This window comes from Jaculus jaculus, chromosome 8 (assembly GCF_020740685.1).
Source record: "Jaculus jaculus isolate mJacJac1 chromosome 8, mJacJac1.mat.Y.cur, whole genome shotgun sequence".
In the NCBI taxonomy this organism is placed as follows: Eukaryota; Metazoa; Chordata; class Mammalia; order Rodentia; family Dipodidae; genus Jaculus; species Jaculus jaculus.
Genome location: NC_059109.1, coordinates 48,007,386 through 48,021,348, shown reverse-complemented (window position 1 = coordinate 48,021,348; position 13,963 = coordinate 48,007,386). Strand labels below are relative to the sequence as shown.

At 37.1% G+C, this 13,963-nt stretch overlaps 1 protein-coding gene across 1 annotated transcript in view; it reads right to left on the bottom strand.

Annotated features, from left to right (window-relative positions):
* The window catches only part of Dcdc1 (doublecortin domain containing 1), a 485,885-nt gene that overhangs the window by 414,481 nt on the left and 57,441 nt on the right, over positions 1 to 13,963 (bottom strand). Inside the window, exon 6 of the mRNA XM_004660718.2 lies at positions 13,448 to 13,541. Within this exon, the coding sequence (XP_004660775.2) occupies positions 13,448 to 13,541 (94 nt within the window). The remainder of the gene's footprint in view (positions 1 to 13,447; positions 13,542 to 13,963) is intronic.

The following is a 13,963-nucleotide window of genomic DNA, read 5'->3' as shown; positions in this document are numbered from 1 at the left end:
TAGTTGGAAATTAACATTTTAAATGAAATTTATTTTAAAATATAAAGTTTACCCACCTAAAAGTCCTTTATTTTTGGACAAACAAAGTGAGTTCTTAAAAGTTACTGAGCTGGGACTGTTTCCCAGTTCCGGAAGCATGTCAGCATGGAGTCTGAGCCTGTGCTGAGGCACACATGTGTCTTCATGCCCTTATCCAGCTTCCAGTCATAATTGACAAGCTCTTGATGCCAGAATGACTACCAGACATCACTCAAAAGCATATCTTCTAGAAAGATTGTATGATGGGGAGCATATCACTTCTGGTGTTGCATTACACCGGTGTATTTCTATTCAAACAAAACTAACAGCAGCTATACACTTTTGCTTACAAGCTATATGCAAAGCCTTATTGTCCTTATGGTACTTTTGAGAAAAGACTCAGCAGTCATTTTCTTAAATACTAATGCCTCCCAAATTTGGAATTTTCCTCCACTGAGCAAAATGACAAGTACGTGATGGCTGCACTCAAAGTAAACCTTCACAACTGTTTGGGCTCCAGAGATCCTGTAAAACTGATGGTGCATGGCCTGTGGGTTCCACAGTGCCTTCAGACTAAAAGACATTGATTTGTATGATGGGATCAAACCAAATAGGGATGCACTGGAGAAAGCATTCTTAGGTCATACTGGTTTTACCAGAGTAAATTTTAATTTAGACATTATGTTTTTTACCAGGACGCCTGGGTATGTTAATTGCTGAGATACAGATGAAAGCTGATGCTGGGGCTTAGAAAGTAAAAAAAAAAAAAAAAAAAAAAAAAAAAAATTTAGTAAGTCCCTTCTGTTTTGGAAATGCAGCCCGAGTCATGTCTTTTCTCCGACTGAACGAAGTAGCTGTGCATTAAATATGCTGGCGCATCTTCTGCTTGAGCAAGTGGACCGAGATGGTGTGAATTGTTAATGCCTTGCTGCTTTGGTTCACGGCTTCTGATTGATCATTTGTAACTATATCTACTCCTTGTTCCATGAAATCAAGTATGGAGTAATGGGTTCATCAGATTTTGGGGTTAAATTGAGAGTGAAGAGGTACTGTGTGTGGAAATAAGAGTTGCCATGTTCAGGGCTGGCCTTGAAACAGCATGGAATCTGAAGGCGACATTCAAAACCACTTCACTCATCACACGCTTACTGATTCTGAATAGGGCCCATTTGCAGGGGACATTTGGTAGTTTTCCAATACGCTTTATGCCTCTTTCTACTTCCACCACCATGCACATCTTTTTTTTTCATACCCCCAGTAGCACATTGGGAGAACAGGTCAGCATACACAATTCATTTATTTAAATGACTCGAATTATACAAATAGAAATAAGCTAGAACTATTGTCTGAATCTCGCCTTTCTCCTCAACAAAAATAATAGTGTGTGTCTTTGAAAAAGCAAGTATTTTGCAAACTCAACTTTTTGGGCATCTAACTTAACTTTTAGTAATGATGTAAAATAAGAAATATTAATTTTATTTTTATCAGATTTTTTATTTAGTGATGATATAAAATAATTATTTTAGTTTAACATGGTAAACTAAAGACTACTTAGAGAAATATTGAGAATGAATTGCATCTAAGTCAACTTTTATTAGCAGTGATCTATGCCAATGCACAAAAGTTGAATATCTATGACAGGCTTCTGTAAACAATAAAGCATTATATAAAAATGTAAGTTTGTTTTTAATTTTAGAAAGCATAATATAAAATTCAATAAATAAATTTGATCAAACCTAAAAGTCATAGTTTTTAGAAATATTCTCATGTACTCATCTGCTCTAATGATTCACACTTATTTTTTAAGCTAATTTGCTATTTATATTACTATACCAAAAAGTTTAACCCAAACATTAAGTGGTACCAATTAAATATTGACACAGAAAGAAAAGATATAACAAAACAAAGTAAGAGTTAAGAACAAAGTTAAGTATAAAATGCACTTACGTATGTAAATACCAGTAAAAACAAACTAAATTATATCTCAAAGTACTACTGTTTCATTCATCAATAACAGTAATAAAAATCTCAAAAATGTAACTGATCTTCTCCTTTTTACTTTTAAGTTTTAAAAAGCCAAGAGAATATTACTGGACGAAGCATAACTAAGTCAGAAATGTAGGAGTCAGTTAATGTCAATAAAGCACTTTTGTCCCCTGAAATGCAAATGCTAAGTCAACATATTATATTTATTGTTTTTTTTTTTTTTATTTATTTGAGAGCAACAGACAGAGAGAGAAAGAGGCAGACAGACAGATAGAGAATGGGCATGCCAGGGCCTCCAGCTACTGCAAACAAACTCCAGACGGAGCATGAGCCCCCTTGTTCATCCGGCTAATGTGGGTCCTGGGGAATCAAGCCTCGAACCAGGATCCTTAGGTTTGACAGGCAAGGGCTTAACTGCTAAGCCATCTCTCCAGCCCAACATATTATATTTAAACATTTAGGCTTTAACTTATGCATGCCATGAAGACATATTTTAAGTAAAACAAACTAAAATGACTTAATAGTCTCAGCAGTCACCTTCTGAGATTTCTTCCCCTTTTTGTGTCATGAAACCAGAATCTTTTATAAGAAACATTTCATATATTTTTGTCTACTATTACTTTGTCTTCCAAAAAAACTCAGGAGATAGAAATCTTTACTGTGTCATGTTCTTTTGTTTGTTTGTTTTTGTTTTTGTTTTTGTTTTTGTTTTTGGTTTTGGTTTTGGTTTTGGTGATCCTCCTAAATCTGCCTCCCGAGTGCTGGGATTAAAGGTAAACACCACCTTGCCCGGCAGTTATGTGCTTTAAAATGGAGAAATGTGAAAAGAGTTGCTTTATAACAGGTAGCAGCAGTTAGGATATATGCCCATTGGAAGCTACATAGTACTACAATATATTTTACAATGAGTGACTAGGACCATGGAGGTGCCAGTAGAATCATAGTAAGAGTTTCTATGTTAGAGATCAATGTCTGAGAAAAATGACACAAAACTCCAAGAACACAGAAGGATACTTGGGGAAAGTGCATGGACTTGGCTTTAGAAAAAGCTAAATACTGATATAAGTTTACCCCAAGGAAACCTAGGAGTGATGGTCATAACTTCACAAAGAAAACAGAGAGTTTAAGTTTAATAGACTTCAAAAGGGGTTTTCTAACAAAAACTAAAGGACTATAATGAGACCAGACTGTTTTGTGAATGTTCCTATCACACACACTGTTGGAGTCTCTCATAACTGGATCACTGTCATCTCTTTTTAAATATAAGAATGCACAGGTTAGAATACTATGAAGATGATGGCCATAGACTCCAGTGGGAAGCTCCCACTAGTCTTTGGCCAAACAGAGTGGCTGCAACCATAAACATGTCTCTTAATTAACTATGCTTACCCCCTTTTGTCCATGCTACTCTCACTCTCCATTGGAGAGTCTGTTTTTGTTTATTTAAAAGAAGGTGGCAAAAACTGGGGAGAACCAAATCCATCAACATGGCAAGAAAAGATAGCTGACTCCCTATCATAAGATGAGCCAACTCTTACACATCTTCCAGGGTCAGTGACCACTACCGAGTTAAACATGAGTGCTACTTTTACAGTGAGCCTGAAAACCTGCACCAGAGAGATGATGACAGACACCAAGAACACTCAATATGTATCAAAACAGAAATCCAGTATAATGCCAGTATGATGTGTCTAATTGGAATAAATGTAGGTTCAAAAGTGATGTGGGGCTGTTTTATTCATTATTGATTGGCCTGAAAAACTGTGGGCAAATTTGGGCCTCAAAAAGAGTGATGAGTGACCAGGATGGTGAGGGTCAAGATAACAAGATGGAGGAATTAGGTATGTTTAACCTGGAAATCATGTAAATAATAAATATGACATAATGAAAAGGCAGTCTCACACTAAGATTTAATCTCAAGGCCAATAGTATATTTAAAAGAATAGACTTCAGTAGCTAGGTGTGGTAGTGCATGCCCAGCACTCAAGAGGCAGAGGTAGGAGGATCACAGTGAGCTTAAGGCCACCCTGAAACAACACAGTGAATTCCAGGTCAGGCTGGGCTAGAATAAGACCAGACCCTACCTCAAAAAACTAAAAGAAAAAGAACAAAAGAATGACTTTACAGCTGGAGAGATGGCTTAGAGGTTAAGGTCCTTCTCTGCAAAACCTGAGGACTCAGGTTTGATTCCCCAGTACCCATGTAAGACAGATGTACAAGGTGCCACATGCATCTGGAGTTTGTTTGCAGGGGCTGGAAGCCCTGGTGTGCCCATTCTCCCTCTACTGCCTCTTTCTCTTCCTCTCTCTCTCTTTCTCTCTCAGATAAATAAATAAAATATTTGTAAAAAGGATAGACTTCAAGAGGGCAGGCAAGGAGGTACATGCCTCTAATCCCAGCACACTGGAGGCTGAAGGCAGGAGGACTGCTCTGAGCTGAAGGCCAACATGTACTACAGAGTAAGATCCAGGTTAGCCTGAGCTAGAGTGAAACTCTGCCTCAAACAAACAACAAAAAAAGAACAGACTTCAGGTAGCTATGAAGTAAACTTTAAAAATGAAATTAGACCTATTAGAACAAGAGTAAGCAAAGACTGGCTAGAAACTTGCTAAAGACAGTTCAGAGAAGACTCATAAGATTATTTTTTTTTGTGTTCTCACCAAAGGCCCACCCCTTTGATACTGTGATTCTAGGATCAATCAATGAATACAACTGTTATGAAATAGATATTAAAAAGGAGCCAGTGACATTTTTATACTGTATTATACATTAAAAAGTGAGGATTTTATAGCTTTTGAGGTTCTATGCAACATGGCAAAATGGGATTCAAAGTGGTGGGTGAACCATTAATATCGGGGAGACGTGCCAACAAAAAGTAGCTAGCAGTAATTTGTTGTAAATTTAATTCAACAAGGAATTTTAAAATTTTTTTAAATTCGTATTTATTTACTTGGGGGGAGGACATGCCAGGTCCTCTAGGCACACTAATGAACTCCAGATGCATGCACCACCATGTGTATCTGGCTTACATGGGTTCTGGGGAATCTAACCTGGATCCTTATGCTTTGCAGGCAAATGCCTTAAGTGCTAAACCATCTCTCCAACCCTCAACAAGGATTTTCTTTAAGAATTTTAATTCATTCATTCATTTAAGAGTATTTTCGTCAATGACAACATTTTAGCCTTCATTACATAAAGAATATACTTACACATTGTTTAATAATCATATTTTGAAGAGCTTTTCCATGCCTAATCCCTTAGTAGATATTCAATATTTGGGAGAATTTTTTAAGTATAATATAAGAAAACAAACATTTTCAATTAAGGAAATACATCCTATAAACAAAACATTAATGCTGAATAATTAAATTTTAAAGCACATTGCTGAGATAGAATCAAAGAAGTCATGAAGTAGGCATTAGTGGGCAAAATAAGTATAATTGGTATAAATAATTTTAAATTTTGCAGGCTAACACCTCACTGGAAGCTTAAGAGGGACCCCAGTTAAGCCATCTCTCAATTCCTGACCCTTGAAAACTGAGAAATGTTTGTTGCTTCAAGCTGCCAAATATTGGGGTACTTTGTGCTATAGAAATGTACCAATGACACAGATTATAGACAAGGGACAGTAGTGTATCCCACTACACACAAAATACTTGTACCCCTCCAGAAAAAATTACACAGCTGTGTCTAACAGGCATAGCTGTGTGATTTGGTGAGGGCATGTGGCTTGCTCTGACATATATTAGTGCAGGTGAAGTCAACTTCAGATGACATGAAGCAGTGAGAGTTCTATGGACTATGGCCAAATATTATACAAAGAATCTTGGAGTCATTCATGACAAGACATTGAAACATATCCTGACTAATACAAAGCATTAAATTTTGAATGGATGGAGAGTTAGGAAAGTTTTTCCCTGTATACATAAAATTGTACCAGCAGTGGTAAGGAAATTGGGCACTGCATGAGTCACTTGTGTCAGCACTATGACCAGATATGCACCTCTGCGTTAACCTCCTCCCACTGCAAAAATAACCTTCTCTGACCTAGGCTGAGAGCAGCACTAATCTATGGGTATAAACATAAATATTTAAAAGGCAGTTTAACAATCTGTCCATTTAACATAACATTGCTGATTTAAATTCTATATTCTTTATTACATTATTCCAAATTGAATTTAAGCCAAAAAGATACATAAACTTGGATAAACCAATGTTATATCACATGGCTGGTCCATAAGGATTTTTTGTTTTGTTTGTTTGTTTGTTTGTTTGTTTGTTTTTGAGGTAGGATCTTACTCTATCAGAGGCTAACTTTGAATTCATCATATAGTCTCAGGGTGGCCTTGAGTTCATGATGATCCACCTACATCTGCCTCCCAGGTGCTAGGATTAAAGGTATGTGTCACTATACCTGACATGTCCATAAGCTTTATTTACTTATTCATTCATTCATTAATTCATTCATTTGAGAGAGAGAGAGAAGGAGAGACGGAGAGAGAGATAATAGGCATGTCAGGGCCTCCAGCCACTACAAACAAATTAAAGACACATGTGCCACCTTGTGCATCTGTCTTATGTGGGTCCTAGGGAATTGAACCTGGGTCTTTTGGCTCTGCAAACAAGCATCTTAACCATCTCTCCAGCCCTCCATAAGCTTTTAAGGGAATCTTTATCAATCCAAGTTGACCCTGAATTTATTTATCACAAAATTTGGCCACACTGGATTTGTAGTCAGGCAGCCCTCCATAAGCTAAAGATACTGTGGTAGAAAAGCACAGTAGGAGTCAACTGCTGAGGAGCTTAAACTTATCTTTGTCAGCAGATGGAAAAACCCAAAGAAGGAACTATCCAGAAAGGGCCAAAGGGTTGAAAAGAAGGAAAGACAGCTTAGGCTAAAACAAAGTAAAAGGGAGCTCATCGTTAGGGTGGCCTGACTACAGAAATGATTAATATGCAAATTGCCACGTCTTGTTTGTTCATTTACCCCTCCCCTTGGCTATGAAAACGACAAAATGGAAATAAAATTTCAGCTCAGAGCCAAAGCTTTTTTGGAGGGCTACCCTAAGTTCCTTGGACCCCAGGTAACAAATTCATCTACTTTCACTCATTCATATTGGAGTGCTCTTTCCAGAGAATTTCTACAATACCACGAGTTCCAGTTACAGGGCATAGAAAAATAAAGCCGGAATGGAGCTGGAAGCTTCTTCACTGCTGCCTAGCTTTCATGGTGCAAGAAGGTGCTATTATAGAGGCTGCTGGGGGAGAAAAGTCATCAATAGTTTTTTTACTCAGTTACTGACCCTGTTTGTTCCATAACCAACCTGCCAGGCAAGTCGTGCCCACAGGTGCAATAGTGGCAGGGGGCTAGAGGGCTGGCTTAGTGGATAAGGTGTTCTCCTGCAAAGCCAAAGGATCCCAGTTCGATTCCCCAGAAACCACGTGAGCCAGATATACAAGGGGTACATGCATCTGGAATTCATTTGCAATGGCTGGAGGTCCTGGTGTGCCCATTCTCTTTCTCTGTCTCTCAAGTAAATAATCATTATTTAAAAAAATAGTGGCAAATGCTTTCTGATTGGCATTGAGACCCATTTTAAAGGAAATAATTCATGTCTGGTACTATAAAAGCTGGTCAAAACCCCATGGATTGGGATATCATAAACGCTAGAAAGGAACCTACTACTGTTGTTATGCTAAATGGATAAGTTGTTAAACTGCCTTCTAAATATTTATATCTATCTATATCCATAGATGAGTGCTGCTGTCAGCCTGGATCAAAGAACTTTAATTTTTGCAGAGGGTAGGGGTTACACAGAGGTGTACATCTGGCCAAAGTACTAACATAAGTGACTGTTGTGTGCTCAGCCCTAAATTGGGTATCCTTTAATGCTCAGGGCACATTATGGAAGAAGAGACAGAAAGAATGCAAGAACTGAAGGATGGGGATGAGTGCTAGGGAATACAGTCTTTTAAACACAACACGACCATCATACTCATGAAATCTCAACAACTGTGTTTTCCTGCACAAGACATGGATGGGGGAGGGGGACCCGAGGCTCCATCTGAAGCGGTACTCTCTGAAGAGCTCCTTGCGGTTGCTGGGGCAGAGGGAGTCATTTTCTGCTCTGCACATGCTTCAGTAAATAAACTCCACCAATGCTCATACAAGCAATCCTAACCAATGCAGTGGGTCACACAAACAAAGACATAGAAGCAGGAAGAAGACTTGGGAACAAGGGGTCCAACAGGAGTGGGAGGAAAATGGGGTGAATATGATCAAAATGCATTATATACATGTGTGAAATTGTCAAAAATTAAAATTAAAAAGAATATAACTTTCATTATTCTTCAAGAATAATAATATAAGTACCAATAATGCCAATAGCATGTTTTACTTCTTTTCTAATTGTCAGGCATTTAATTTAAATACTTATACATAGTTCACTCAATCCTTACAACAACCTATTAGGGTACTTACTATAATTCTTGTTATGCAAATAAGGGAACGGATTCTCAAAAAGGCTAATTAACCTGCCTAATATCTTTACAATAAGTAGCACAATTCTAATTTGAACTCTTCTTTCAGAGTCAGATCACTTAAACAGCATTTTAGGCAGCTTTTTTGAGGTAGGAAAGTGTACAGCAGTCATTTTTCCCTCAAGACATCATCAGTTTGTTAGGTCATAATCAATGCCTTAACAAGAAATGGCTCCCTGACAACTTACATCTGAGGGCATAGACTTTAATCAATAGCATTGACTGACATTTTGACAAAACTAATATGTAGAATGACTTTAATCCTCTGCCTTCCTTCACTTAGTGTCTTCTGTGTCCCTGGGATCAGGATCATGCCAAACACAAGGTTCTAAAAACAGTATTTTGCATGAAATAGCCACATTCTCTTAGATTGGCTTCTTTTCTGAATGTGGTGTTAATGTTATAATGATTCCATTGGGTGGAAATTGATATCCTGAGGAAATATTGCTCTTATGCTACTAGTGAGGTCCCCAAGGATGGCACTCACTCCTGAAACACACAAGGTGGCCACTGGGGAATTAGAGCTCAAATTAAGCACCCCAAAATGATCTGCTGATGCTGGGTGAAACAAAAATTAAGGCCTTCACATTCTTTGCACTTTAATTTGCAAAGTTGTATTGAACTTTTACATACAAAGATAAGATTTCATTTGGAATTCATTTCTGTGTTGACATAAATATTTAGGTTTAAATTCTCTAGTCCTCCCCTTTAAAATTATTTATTTACGTGTGTGTGTGTGTATGTGTAAGTATGCACACATGCCACACAGGGACCCCCTTTCACACGGCTTTACATCTGGGGAGTTGAGCCTCAGCTGGTAGGCTTTGTAAGCAAGAAACTTTAGCCACTGAGCAATCTCCTACATTTAAATTTCTATGGGATTTCATCTTTAAATTTTAACTTCTCCATTAAAAGTTGAGAATGAACAAGAGTTAATGTTAAATTTGGGGCATCTGTGTTTTTGAAATCTTGTGAATGAAATGTCCTAATTCTGTACTTTATGTTGTTGCAATTTCTCAAAAAACCTTGTCAGAAAATAGAGCTCTGTAGCTATTTTGGACATTGTGGCAGGATAGTATGTGAAGTGTTAAATGGAAATGGAAGGGAACCTTCAGTGTGGCACAGAAAATCTTTGGATTTATTTAATTCATATTCTATTCTAATGCATTTCAGAATCACTGAGAACTTTTACTGCTACCTCGCCATCCCCACAGAGTACAGTATGATAATTGGAATGGTGCCCTTACGAAGGTCCTCAGAGCCTGAAGAGCTCCCTCTTGGGGGAGAGTGACTCTTCTGGCCTATCACAATGCACTAATGTACCAGGGTAGCTAAAAAGTCAAAAGAGTTGGACAGTGTTAGAAGGAATGAGATGATCTCTACCCGCCCTAACAAAATGAGGCACTACTTGAAATGCCTCCATAACATCAAATCACTTGAACCTGATCAGTCATGTGAGGAGATCCAGAAGGACATGTGGGTTTAGTTGATGCATGTGTTTTCCCCTAAACCAAAGGTCCTCAGGGGTGCACCCCTGGGCTTACATGATTTCCTGTGGGAGTTTTTGGGTTTTTTTTTTTCATCCTGTGCCTGTCATAAAGGAAAGTGTGCCCTCCTCCACTTCCATCTGTCTCACACTCCATTGTTTCTGTGTAGTATTAGCTCTCTCCAAAGCAGTGCTCTGATTATCTGCCCCAGGCGTTTTCATTATTTCTTAGTTAATAATTACCATTTTAATCTTCTGGTTTTAAAGGTACCTATGTTTTGAAAATCTACCCATCTCAGTTTTTCCTTTGGCCCAGTGATTTTGGTAGGAATAAATGTATGTTTCATGTCCTTGCTCAGTACTGACATGCTATCTATTGGAATAGGATATCTGGACACAGTAGATAATTCCCTCCTACTCCTGCAGATCTATACAAATACAATAACAAAGAACTTTCCCACATGCTCTATTTATTTCTTTATTAAAATTTTCTATAGTTTAGAAATGTAAGCACATAAGCACTTGAAAGTCTTGTGATATTTCTTTTTTTCTTTTAATTTATTTATTTCTGAGAACAAGAGCGACAGACAGAGAAAGAGGCAGATAGAGAAAGAGAGAGAATGGGCGTGCCAGAGCCTCCAGCCACTGCAAATGAACTCCAGACGCGTGCACCCCCTTGTGCATCTGGCTAACATGGGTCCTGGGGAATCAAGCCTCGAACCGGGATCCTTGTCACAGGCAAGCACTTAACTGCTAAGCCATCTCTCCAGCCCTTCTTGTGATATTTCTAAAGCAAAAGTAGCTTACTGTCATGACAATTGTGCTCATTTGTCACAGGACAGGAAAAAGGTATATCTAATTCTAAAACAGAACCAAGAGATAGGAGAAAAAATTCATTTTGCTTCTCTGTTGGTTTTATCACTGGTACTATTGCACTTCTAGACAAAGTACATATACAAAAACCACTTGTTAGTCCTTGACATGAGACCTTATTAGCTGGCTTTCTGATCTGATATAAAGTTTGCAAAAAATCATAAACTAGATCAAGAGTATTAGCGGTTATCAATTTAAACTCAAAGTTATGTTTGGGCTGGAGATAGCTCAGCACTTAAGGTGCTTGCCTGCAAAGCCTAATGACCAGAGTTTGATTCCCCAGTACCCACGTAAAACCAGAAAGACAAAGTGGTGCATGCATCTGGAGTTTGCAGTGGCTGGAGACCCTGGTGCGCCCTTTCTTTCTGTCTGTCTCTCCTCCCAACCCCCTATTGGAAATAAGTAATAAATAAATAAATAAATGTACCTTTTATGTGATGTTTGAGTATTTCTCTAAGTTAAGGTAGAGAAGACTGCCAAACAAAAGTTTAGGGACTCCCAATCATTTAATGCACAAAATCGCAGTGATGAAAAAAGACAAAAGTTAAGCCCTGATATTAAGTGACTAAGGTGCTGTAGACTGAAAGTTCTCTCAACAGGATTAGCTTCTTTAAATATTTAAGTTTCGTGAGTTTGCAATGCTTCCACATGTTAGTGGCTGCGCAAGCTAATTTCAGCTGGCATAAGCTTTATAAGTATGCAAAAGCACGGGGCAGGCATGCATTAAAATGTGATAATAGCACACTTCCCGGACATGTGAAGCAGAAGGCATGAAGCTAAATGCCTCCAGCACCCCTGAAGAATCACGCCTCAATGTCAGTGCTTCTCTAGTTTGATAAGCAATGCTTTTTCTTCTCTTGGAGACAAGGTCTCACTAGCTAGTCCAAGCTGGCATCAAACTTGCAATCCTTCTGTCTCAAGACCCCAATTGTTGAGGTTATGTTATACCATACTTTGCAGGAGGGGAAAAACAATCAACTTTCTGAATATAAACCTTTCATCTTAACCAAGCTTCTTTTTAGTTAAGTTCTAACAGGTTATTCAAATCTATTTTTTTTAATGCCAGGTAAGCTGGAAATAATTTGTTAGATAGGGCCTTAAGAAAAATATGCTGTGTACTTTTTAACCAATGCTAGTGGAGTAGTGATTATAAAATAATGTTTATTATAAGAAAAATGTTAGCCAGAATGATGGGAAAGGAGGCAAAAATATAAGAAAGGAAGAAGGTTTCAATAATACTCTCACCAGTTCAAAAAAAAGACTATAAGGAGTGGTTTCTTCTGTTACATATGTTTTACAGGTAATTACCTTACCTAATCCTAAATAATACACAGGTATCAACAAGCACAATGAAATCTTCAGGTAAAAATTTTTAATAAAATTCAATAAAGACTAAGATAAATAGATTTGTTTTCCAAATATATGCACAAATATAATTTTAGAAAAGATATGTTATGAACAATAATCAGAATGCCATAGTTAGTAATTAGCATTAATTGAGCATAACAAATCAAGAAAATAGCCTGCTTTTAAATACATTAAGTGAAGAAAGCTAAAATAAATAATGAATTATTTGTGGCCACCTCTCCAAATCATTATATTTGTCTGGGCTTACCCTTCCAGCTAAAAGTGTCATTTACTAGTTCAGCCAACCTAAGGCACGGATTTAAAGTTAGATGTGGGGCTGAAGAGATAACTTAGTGGTTAAGGTGCTTGCCTGCAAAGCCTAACAACCCAGGTTTGAATACCCATTACCCATACCCACATAAGCCAGATGCACAAGGTGGTGCATGCATCTGAAGTTCATCTGCAGTGGCTAAAGGTCCTTGTGTGCCCAATCCTTCTCTATATATTTTTCTATCTATCTTACATAAATTAAGTAATTAATAAAAAATATGTAAAGTTGAATACAGTGATAAGACAATCTTATTGCAATAGCATATTTATACTCAGAAATGTAGAAACCATGGTAGTTTGGGTTTCAGGGACTGGTAAAACAGTGTCTTCATTGATGACCCATTAAACTCTCATCTCTTGACTAAGGTAAACAAGGAAATTGTTTCAAAGCACATTAGAAAACTAACTCTCTCTGTCTCTTGCTCGTGTGTGGGTGCATGTGCGTGCACTTCACTCCCCTTATTTCTGCATATGTGTGTATGTATCTGTGTCTTACTAGGCATATAATCTGCCACTGAGCCACACCCCTGTATCCAACAAATTTTCTTTAGAAAGTTGATTTCCATAGAATTTGGCTGTTAAATGATGAAAATGTATCAATTATTTTTATTTAGTTAGTCATGGTTTACTAAGTTTAAAATTCTCAACATTAAAAATAATTTAACCATATGCCCAAATAGGACTCTTAAACTTTAGTGCCCTTCAGGATTTCCCTTGAGTAAGAATATAAGAATATCATGTTTATCCATGTTACAATTAAATCCTGCTTTGTTATATTTTCTCCTGTTAAATGCTTAAAAGGGAAATGATATAAGTTCCTAATTTCAAAAATATTATAACAAGGTTTACAAAGTCTTTGCAACTTACCCTCTGAAACATCTTCTATTTTTCTGCCATGCAAATCATAAAGATATCTGGCTGATGAGTCTAGATTCATTTTCATTGTGCAGGCATCTAAAATCTACATAGGAAAAAACTATTAATATATTATAATAATGTTTGGTTAAGGTTAATGAATATTTAAATGACATACATGCAATTATTAAAATTATATCATAAAATAAAATTTGATGTTTTAAAATACTTCTATATGGAATGGAAAAGAGTTAAACTTGTTAGATTAAAAACTGCACACAAATATTAATAAAGAAAGGAATGGAAGAGGCAAAGACAAAAGGAAGGAGGAATGGAGGGAAGGGAAAGAAAGAAAGGAGGGAAAAGAGATAGACATCAAATATTAAAGTGTTTACTACTTAATGCATGGTAGAACTCTTTATAGCTCTTTCTACATTTATCACTAATTTTACAATGAGAAGACATTTCTAAAACTATTAAGTTCTTTCTTTAGCTATTAACTTCTTAGTTATTATATTATTTTCTTAG